Raw genomic sequence first — 10,906 nt, 5'->3', positions numbered from 1 at the left:
ACGATTACTTTTATAGCTTCTTAATACGAGTGTTTTCTAGTTGTCTAATACTGCTCCTTTCTACAAATCAGTTGAAGATTCTGAAATTGTTTTTTAATTTCTGAGTTTGGTATGTCTTTATTTTTTACTCTAACTTAAGCAATGTTCTACCAAACTCCAATTTTTAGCATTCCAAGCCATTGTAACTGCATTGGAAGTTGCCAAATATGTCACAATTATTTTTTTCTCCCCTTATGAATGGAACTTTATTTTTTATTTAAAAAACTTATTGCATTTTTTAATTACCTTTTAGTGCCCTTAGGCTCCCCTCCCCCAAGCAATCAACACACTGTTGTCCATGTCCATGAGTCCTTTTTCCCTTTTGCTCAATCCTTCCACCCCCTACACCACCCCCTGGCCAGCTATCATCCTGCACCCCCTGGCCAGCTATCATCCTGCTCTCCATATAAGAGTTGGTCCCCATTTTCCTTGTTAGTTCAGTTTGTTCATTAGATTCCACATATGAATGAAATCATATGCTACTTGTCTTTCTCTGACTGGCTTATTTTACTTAGCATCATATTCTCCAGGTCCATCCATACTGTTGCAAAGGGTAGAATTTTCTTTTTTACAGTCAACTAGTATTCCATTGTGTAATTGTCCCATAGGTCTTTCATCCACTCATCTGTTGATGGACACTTGGGTGCTTCCCTATCTTGGTAACTGCAAATAATGCTGAAATGAACATAGTGGCACTTATGTTCTGTCCTTTCCAATCAGTGTTTTGGGCTCCTTTGGATATATTCCCACAAGTGGAATCGCTGGGTCCAAAGACAAATCCATTTTTAATTTTTTGAGGTATCTCCATACTGTTTTCCACAGTGGCTGCACCAGTCTGCATTCTTACCAACAGTGCAAAAGAGTTTCCCTTTTTCCACATCCTCACCAGCACTTGTTGATAGGTGTGAGATGGTATCTGATTGTGGTTTTAATTTTCATTTTCCCAATAATTAGTGATGTTGAGCATCTTTTCATATGTCTATCAGCCATCAGTATGTCCTCTTTGGAGAAATATCTATTCAGTTCTTTGGCCCATTTTTAATGGGTTATTTTTTTGGTGTTGAGTTTTGTAAGTACTTCGTAAATTTTGCATATTAACCCCTTATTATATGTATCAGTGAATATGTTCTCCCATTCTGTGGGTTGTCTTTTTATTTTGTTGATGATTTCCTTTGCTATGCAAAAACGTTTTAGTTTGATGTAGTCCCATTTGTTTATTTTTCTTTTCTTTTCTTTCCCTTGCCTGGGGATATATATCTGATTTAAAAATGCTATGAGCAATTTCTGAGATTTTGCTGACTTGTCTTCTAGGATTCTTATGGTTTCGTGTCTAACCTTAAATCTTTGACCCATTTTGAATTTATTCTTGTGTGTAGTGTAAGAAGATGGTCTAGTTTCATTTTTCTGCATGTATCTGTCCAATTTTCCCAACACTATTTATTTGGAATTGCTTTTTGTTTGTTTGTTTGTTTGTTTTAAATTGGCTTTAGAAAGAGGAAGGGGGAGAGAAAGAGGCAATGTTAGAAATAATGATTTGTTGTTCCATTTATTGATGTATTCATTGGCCAATTCTGGATGACACTCTAACCAACTGAGCTCCCTAACCAGGACCTTTCATTAATAAGTTTTAACAGGAATCTTACCAGACCTTGCATTGTACACAAGTACAAGATCCTCAGAACTAGGTATTTACATATGTCCTGACATTTCTTAAATGTATATAGTAAATGCTTTACAAATAATATACATACTTGTATATGCATATGTGTGTATATATGAGGGGGATACCCCCAAATCCAGAATTATCTTCTGGAGGTCCCTTGTAGTACAGGCTTCCCCCTGCTAGGTGAGTATTCTAGGAACCCACCTGTATCAGTGTACCAGCTGATGTTGTGAAAGTTGCATTTGGCTTCAGTGAATTTTTTTAAAAAATTCTTTCAACATATTTGCCCATTTCATGATGGCTGATTTATGATGCATCTGCCCACACCATGCTGAATATTCAGTAGTTTTTTACCCAAAACAGCATGACCCCTTTGCCCTACCCACCCTATTCACCCAATCTCACCCCAAGCAACTTTTTTGTTTTCCCGGATGAAAGAAGTCCTCAAAGGGAAACTTTTTGCCTATATGTAAGAGGTGAAACAAACAAACAAAAAACCCCAGAAGCACTAAAAGGCATCAAAATTGATGAGTTCAAAAACTGTTTGGAGCAGTGGAAAGTGTTTCCATAGGTGTGCTGCATCAAATGGAGAGTACTTTAAAGTACTCTCTGAAGTTTAAACATGTAAGAATAAATGCACTTTTTATAAATAAATTGTGTGTGGGGGGGAAGGTTCCCCTCATTTACATATATATGTTAATATATAAATAACTAGCATTGTCTGCTAGTTGATTTTTCAAAATCAAATGCTTAGTGATTTTTTTTTAGTTAGGCAATTTTTATTTAAAAACCAGACTGCTCCTGTTGCTAGTTTGCCATGTGTTACCATTACCTAATGAATGAAATCTTAGATATTACATGAACAGGTGGGTAACACATAGCAGAATAACTCTCAAATTGTTTTTCTCCCTTTCCTGTTAGTTGAAGTGGGTCTACTGGAAATACTCCAAGACATTTTAAACTAAGTGAGTCTCTGGGTTCCAATATCTCCTTTATACCTCTGTTGTGCATCCATCAAATAAACCAGAGAGAATTAAGTCATTAGTAACACTGATTGCTTTTTTACCTGTACTAAACACCAGCAGGTGGAAAAGCAATTTAATTTTTTTATATTGGTAACATAAAAGTTACTGCCATTGTAACAATTTTTTCAAAAGCATTTCTTTGACATTAAGTACATTTACATTATTTGCAACTGTCACAACCATCCATGTCGAGTTTTCATCTTGCAAAACTGAAATTGTGCACCCATTTACAGTAATTCTCCTGTCCCCACTCACCAAAACCTCTTGTATATTTGAAATGTGGCTAGTGTATGTGTTTAAATTTTAGAAACACAAGAATTGGTATGAATGAAATCCAATGGAGAAAGAAAAGTGTTTTCAACAAACGGTGTTGGAACAACTGGATCACAACTGAAAAAAAATATTAACCTTAACCCCTACCTTATACCAAAACAAAAATTAAAGTGACATAGTTCTTAATAGTAAACTGAAAAGTGAAAAATATAAATATCCTAAAAGAAAACATTTAAGACTTTGTGACTTTGAGGTAGGCAAAGATTTCTTAGGATACAAAAAATGCTAACATTAAAGAATTTAATAAAAATAACTTCAACAAAATTACAAGCTATGCCCATAAAAAAGCAGTGAAAACAAAACAAAAAGGCAAGCCATGGAATTAAAAAAATATTCACAATATATATAGCTAATGGCCAATAAACATCAAAATCAGCCCTTTATCATTCATCACCAGATGAATGTAAATTCAATTCACAAGAAAACAATGCACACTGCTAGAATGGCTGAACTTAAAAATAAAGTCAACAATACCAAATGTTGGTGGTGCTAGGGAGCTACTGGAACCCTTATATATTAATAAAAGAAATGTAGCCCTGGCTGGCGTAGCTCAGTGGATTGAGCGCGGGCTGGGAACCAAAGTGTCCCAGGTTCGATCCCCAGCCAGGGTACATTCCTGGGTTGCAGGCCATAACCCCCAGCAACCGCACATTGATGTCTCTCTCTCTCTCTCCCCCTCCCTCCCTCCCTTCCCTCTCTAAAAATAAATAAAATCTTTAAAAAAAATTAGTCTAAAATTCAACATTGAAGAAAATATAAATTAAAAAAAAAAAAAAGAAATGTAAACTGGTATATCCCCTTTCAAAATCTCTTTGGTAGTTTATTTGAATGTCAAATGGCCAAAAATTTCACTCCTAAGCATTTGCCCAAGAGAAATTAAAACCTATGTTCACAAAAAGACTCGTACAACAATTTTCATAGTAGCTTTACTCATAATAGCCCCAAACAGGAAATAATCCATATGTATATCAATGATAAAAATTAGTTGTGTTATATTCACACCATGTAATACTACTCAAAAATTAAAAAGAAACTTTGATGCACACAATAATGTAAACGAATTTCAAAAATGTTGACCAAAAGAAGCCAGATATACAAGAGTAGATACTGTATGACCATCTACATGAAGTTTTAGAAGAGTGAAAATAAGCTATACTGAACAAAAATCTTAACAGAGTATGCCACTGTTGGAGGAGTGGGAGTTGGTGGATTTCTGGATTGATTAGAAAGGAACACAAGCAAACTTTCAGGGGTAATGGAAATGTCCTCTTCTTGATTGGGCTGATAGTTACAGGTATATGTAATTGCCAAATTCAATGAACTATCTCTGAAGATGTGTGCATTTAATTTAGTGTAAATTATACCTCACTTAGCCTAGCCATCAAGGTTACCAGATAAACTGTCAGGTATTGTTTTATGTTCAAGTAGCCCTTATAGAAGCCTAATGCTACACCACAATGCCTGTTAGTCACCTCACTTCATCTCATCATACAGACATTGTATGATCTCACATCATTACAAGAATGGTGAGTTCAGTACCATAAGATCTTTTGAGAGACCACATTCACATAACTTTCATTACAATATACTGTTATATACAGTAAGTCCTCACTTAACATCAATAGCTTCTTAAAAACTTCAAATTAAAACAACTTATGACAAAACCATTTAATCATGGGCTAATGTGACAGTGAGATCATGATTTTCCAGCCTGCTTATTCCAGTTCAGGGTCACAGGAGGTCAGAGCCTATCCCAGTAGCACAGGGTGAAAGGTGGGCATCCACCCCCTACAGGAAACCTTTCCATTGCAGGGCACACTCACACCAACTCAGACTAGGACAATTTAGATGCCAATTCATCTCACATGAACACCTCTGGGATGTGTGAGGAAATCAGAGCACCCAGAGAAAACCTATAGTCTTGGGGAGAATGTGCAAACTCCACACAGACAGTATTCTTGGCCAGGAATCAATTTTTTTTTTCTCCACCAACATACCAAAATGACATTATTTGAGGATCTGCTGTATAGGTATTTGGTACTGTCAATGGTTTCAGGCACTCACTGGGGCCTTGGATATACTTCTCCTCGGACAACATGGACTACTGTACACCATGCCACTTTGTATTAGAGTTGATGATTATATTTTGGCTTCCTCACTCAACTGGAATCTCTGTGAGGTAAGGACTAGGTTTTATATATCAGTGCACAAAACTGATAGCAGTAAATTACTCAATTTACACATCTGTTGAAACTCATTAAGCCAAAGAATAAGAAACAGAAGCCAAGCAAAGAGTCTGCTTTGATTTTGGCTTGTAGTTTGTACACCACAGAATTCATTCAGCTCTCAAAGAGCTTTATGATCTGTATCCTAGAGATACTCATGGTTATTGACTCACATTCTTCACAACTTTATTTTTTTATTGAGAAGTAGCAAGTTAAGCCCTGGCTGTAACAGGACTAACAATACTTTGTCTTTAAGTAGGGGCTTACAAAGAAGTTCATAGTTCTTTCATCACTGAATTTTCCCATATTATGAAGTCTTGAAGTAATAGATGAAAAATGTGTTTAAATTTATAGATGGTTTTAAAAAAGGGCCTATAAAGTGAACATGTGACCTGTCCCAAATCACCTAATTCTGAAGACCTTATTTCTCTTTTCAATTATGTGTGTTTGTCTGTTCTACTTGAAGAGTTGGATTTTACTTTACAAAAACCTAAAATAAACTCTTGGGTCAAAAAATATGACTCAATTCGTTAAAAATTACACTTGTGAGTATTGTGTATTTTTAGCTGTTCTTTAGGAACAGCTAAAATCTTCTTTAGGAACATTCTCAAAGATTTCCATGCCTCAGTCAGTTTCTTGCCATAGGTCCATTTCATGTATGTAATAATAAATCAGCATTTTGTTGATTTAAGGTTTTTATCCAAAACTTCAATAATGGCTTCTTCGTTTGACGATTGAAGCAGTCTCTGAATTAGCTGATCCAGGTTCTTCTCCCCACATAAAAACTTCTGGTAAAAGAAAGAGTTACGAAAATATGATTAGTAAATAAAGGAGAATTGAAGCAAAGAATTAAATGTATATTTGTATCATTTCTTTACAGTCCTTGTTTAATAGCAACAAAGGATTACTAATATACAGTATAATGAATACAACTGCTAACTTGAGAGAACACTCACTGTTGACACAAATCATTCACAACTTTTATTTTTATTGAAAAGTAGCAGTTTAAGCCCTAAATGTAACATAATTAATAATGCTTTGTCTTTAAATAAGAATTTATAAAGTTTATACTTTTTAAAAATATATTTTGATTGTGCTATTACAGTTGTCCCATTTTCCCTCCTTCACGCCCTACTACCCTGCACACCGTCTCCCACCCACATTCCCCCTCTTTAGTTCATGTCCATGTGTCATAAGTTCTCTAGCTTCTACATTGCCCATACTATTCCTGGCCTCCCCCTATTTTCTACCTACCATCTATGCTACTTATTCTCTGTACCTTTTCCCCTTCTCTCCTCTTCCCACTCCCCTACTGCTAACCCCCCATATGATCTCTATTTCTGTGGTTCTGTTCCTGTTCTAGTTGTTTGCTTAGTGTGCTTTTGTTTTTGTTTTAGGTGTGGTTGTTAATAATTGTGAGTTTGCTGTCATTTTACTATACATGTTTTTTATCTTCCTTAGATAAATCCCTTTAACATTTCATATAATAAGAGCTTGGTGATGATGAACTCCTTTAACTTGGCCTTATCTGGGAAGCACTTTATCTGCCCTTCTATTCTAAATGAAAGCTTTGCTGGATAGAGTAATCTGGGATGTAGGTCCTTGCCTTTCATGACTTGGAATACTTCTCTCCAGCCCCTTCTTGCCTGTAAGGTCTCTTTGGAGAAATCAGCTGACAGTCTGATGGGAACTCCTTTGTAGGTAACTGTCTCCTTATCTCTTGCTGCTTCTAGGATTCTCTCCTTCATTGTAATCTTGGGTAATGTAATTATCCTGTGCCTTGGTGTGTTCCTCCTTGGGTCCAACTTCTTTGGGACTCTCTGAGCTTCCTGGACTTCCTGGAAGTCTATTTCCTTTGCCAGATTGGGGAAGTTCTCCTTTAGTATTTGTTCAAATAACTTTTCCACTTGTTGCTCTTCCTCGTGTCCTTCTGGTACCCCAATAATTAGGATCTTGGAAAGTTTAAGGATGTCCTAGAGGTTCCTAAGCCTCCCATTTTTTAAAAGATTTTATTTATTTATTTTTAGAGAGGGAAAGGAGAGAGAAAGAGAGAGAGAGAGAAACATCAATGTGCGGTTGCTGGGGGCCGTGGCCTATAACCCAGGGATGTACCCTGACTGGGAATCGAACCTGCAACACTTTGGTTCACAGCCTGCGCTCAATCCACTGAGCTACACCAGCCAGGGTCCATTTTTTTTAATTCTTGTTTGTTCATTCTTTTCTGTTTGGTTTCTTTCTTCCTTCTGGTCCACTCCATTGATTTGAGTCCCAATTTCCTTCCCATCACTATTGGTTCCTGTGCATTTTCCTTTATTTCACTTAGCATTGCCTTCATTTTTTCATCTAATTTGTGACCAAATTCGACCAATTCTGTGAGCCTCCTGATCACCAGTGCTTTGAACTGTGCATCTGTTAGGTTGGCTATCTCTTCATCACTTAGGTTTTTTTGTCTGAAGCTGTGATCTGTTCTTTCATTTAGGCCACTTTTTGTCTTGACTTGCCTGTTATGCAGTGAGGGGCAGAGCCTTAGGTATTCACCAGGGTGGGGCAACCCAGTTGCTGTGTTGTGACACTGTGTGTGGGGAAGGGGTTGACAGGGAACAATGGTGCTTGCTTCACTCTCTGCAGGATTCCAGTCACTTCCTCTGCTTCCCCCAAGCAAACTGGGCCCTTCTGGTGCCGATTCCCATGTGGTGGGCTTGTGTACATTCTAGGACCCTGTGGCTCTCTCCAATGAACTCTCCTGCGAAGCTGGGAGTCTCTCCCGGCACCTCAACCCCCACAGGTGTTTTCAATTGGTGTTTTGAGGCTTTACTTCCCCGTGCTAGAGCCCTGGGGTTGCACAGTCTGTCTCACTCCCCAGTTTTGCCTAGTTTATCTGTGGGCAAATGTGGGACCACCCGGTCTGCCAGCCACCTTGCGCACCGTGCCCCTCCACAGTCCGCTGCCTCGCTGGGTCCACCTATTGCCACCCCTCTCCCAGGATCTGCCAGCCACCGTTTTGCCTTGACCCCTCTCCGCTCCACCACCTGACTCCACCCCTCCTACCCGTCTGGATAAACATGTCTATTTTAACTCCTTGGTTGTCAGACTTCCATACAGTTCAATTTTCTGTCAGTACTGGTTGTTTTTTTGTTTCTAAATTTTTGTTATCCTTATTTTGGTTGTGCCAGGAGGCACAGTGTGTCTACCTATGCTTCCATCTTGGCCAGAAGTTTGAAGTTTATAAATCTTATATCACTAAATTGTACGATGTTATAAAGTTCCTAAGTAATGGATGAAGAAATATGTTTAAATTAATTTATAGATGGTTTTAAAAAAGGCTTATAAAGAGAACAAGCGAACTTGTCCTATACCACATAATTCTGGTATGGCTTTTTATATAAGTGAATCCAAAAGAGTAAATGGAATTATATTCTATCTTAAATTGTTTAAATTAGCATTTCTATAAAAAGGATTTGGATTTTTCCAATAACTCTGGAAACAACAAAACAGATTTGAATCAACTTTTGAAACTTATCACCTTCCTCCTTTTAAAATTCCTCACTGGTTGATTTTTCTGACAACACAGTTCTAAGTTCTCAAATTATCTTAAAGAGGGAGGCTATGTTTGCTGAATCCTTTCTCCTCTTGTAACCTAAAAAAAAAAAATAAGGCCTTTTATTCTTGTCCTGAAAATTCCACCCTTTTCATTAATATCACATTATTTCACAAGGGAAAAAAGACTAAGCTGCCAGGCGAATGGGCAGACTGCTCCTTGACATTCTCTGCCTTGCCAAATCCTCTGGACCTGGCTCAGCTAAAGCCTCCCCAGAACATTTCAGATCACACTTCTCATGCCAACCCTCCAAATTTAAATTACTTAATCCATAAGTGGTTTATGATAATTTTTTCCCTTAAATTGGAAATACAGCATTAAAACCTAAGAAACCCGTATAACAGAAAAAATATTTATGCTGGATTGTTTAAGGGACAAGGGTCTTGAAGTCTACAACCTGTTTTCAAATGATTCAATAGCAACACAGGTATATATATGGAGAGCAAAAGCAGGTGGAGGAGGAAGAGAAGGCAAATAGCATAATGTTAACTGTTGCATCTAGATACAGGGTGCATATTGAACTTGTCTTTAAACATGTGCTTCAAAAATTCAAAATAAAAACAATGTATTTTTTTTCTCTTCTGTTACTCTACAAGTAATTCCACTGAATGAAAACTGTTTCAGTTAGACTTCCCTATAGTCCTCCATAAAGTTCCTTTGTGAGAAATAACTAAAATGACGACTTCAAGTACCTTTCCTGTGTTATGGAAGTTTGGTGGAATAAAGTTGTTGGGATTAGTAAATTAGAAAATTCTCATATTTTAGAAATGCTCAAAATTTACACCCTGGCTTAATGAAAATACTCTAATGTCGGCATCTGGAATATAGAACATCTAAAGTTTTGATGTTGGCAGGAACTAATCTTATATTTAGTCTTTCTTGAAAGGTCTTAAAGTTTAATTTTATTTTATTTTTTAAATATATTTTATTGATTATGCTATTACAGTTGTCCCATTTCCCCCCTTTCACTCCCCTCCACCCTGCACACCCTCTCCCACCCACTTCCCCCCCTTTAGTTCATGTCCATGTGTCATACTTATAAGTTCTTTAGCTTCTACATTTCTCATACTATTCTTACCCTCCCCGTCTATTTCCTACCTACAATCTATGCTACTTATTCTCTGTACCTTTTCTCCCTCTCTCCTCGTCCCACTCCCCTGTTGCTAATCCTCAATGTGATCTCTATTTTTGTGGTTCTGTTCCTGTTCTAGTTGTTTGCTTAGTTTCTTTTGGTTTTGCTTTAGGTGTGGTTGTTAATAATTGTGAGTTTGCTGTCCTTTTACTATACATGTTTTCTTTTTTATCTTCTTTTCTTAGATAAGTCCCTTTAACATTTCATAAAATAAGGGCTTGGTGATGATGAACTCCTTTAACTTGACCTTATCTGAGAAGCACTTTATCTGCCCTTCCATTCTAAATGAAAGCTTTGCTGGATAGAGCAATCTGGGATGTAGGTCCTTGTCTTTCATGACTTGGAATATTTCTTTCCAGCCCCTTCTTGCCTGTAAGGTCTCTTTGGAGAAATCAGCTGACAGTCTGATGGGAACTCCTTTGTAGGTGACTGTCCCCTTATCTCTTGCTGCTTCTAGGATTCTCTCCTTCATTTTTACCTTGGCTAATGCAATTATGATGTGCCTTGGTGTGTTTCTTCTTGGGTCCAACTTCTTTGGGGATCTCTGAGCTTCCTGGATTTCCTGGAAGTTTATTTCCTTTGCCAGAATGGGGAAGTTCTTTCTTATTTGTTCAAATACGTGTTCAATCTGTTGCTTTTTCTCTTCCCCTTCTGGTACTCCTATAATTCGGATGTTGGAACGTTTAAAGATGTCCTTGAGGTTCCTAAGCTTCTCCTCGTTTTTTTGAATTCTTATTTCTCCATTCTTTCCTGTTTGGTTGTTTTTTTCTTCCTTCTAGTCCACTCTATTGTTTTGAGTCCCAGTTTCCGTCCCATCACTATTAGTTCTCCGTGCATCTTCCTTCATCTCTTTTATGGTAACCTGCATTTTTTCATCTAATTTGAGCCCCA

The 10,906-nt window shown here is 37.3% G+C and overlaps 1 protein-coding gene across 5 annotated transcripts in view; it reads right to left on the bottom strand.

The window, feature by feature from the left end:
• Positions 1-3,972: 3,972 nt before the first annotated feature.
• The window catches only part of MTRF1 (mitochondrial translation release factor 1), a 53,105-nt gene continuing 46,171 nt past the window's right edge, over positions 3,973-10,906 (bottom strand). For all 5 annotated transcript variants that reach the window (XM_045839223.1, XM_045839224.1, XM_045839222.1 and 2 more), the window contains one exon: positions 3,973-6,073. In XM_045839223.1, the coding sequence (XP_045695179.1) occupies positions 5,957-6,073 (117 nt within the window). In that variant the 3' untranslated portion in view covers positions 3,973-5,956. The remainder of the gene's footprint in view (positions 6,074-10,906) is intronic.

This window comes from Phyllostomus hastatus, unplaced genomic scaffold, assembly GCF_019186645.2.
Source record: "Phyllostomus hastatus isolate PE091 unplaced genomic scaffold, TTU_PhHast_1.1 phas_contig_29, whole genome shotgun sequence".
In the NCBI taxonomy this organism is placed as follows: Eukaryota; Metazoa; Chordata; class Mammalia; order Chiroptera; family Phyllostomidae; genus Phyllostomus; species Phyllostomus hastatus.
The sequence above is the reverse complement of the archived record's forward strand: the minus strand, read 5'-3'. Positions and strand labels throughout refer to the sequence as shown.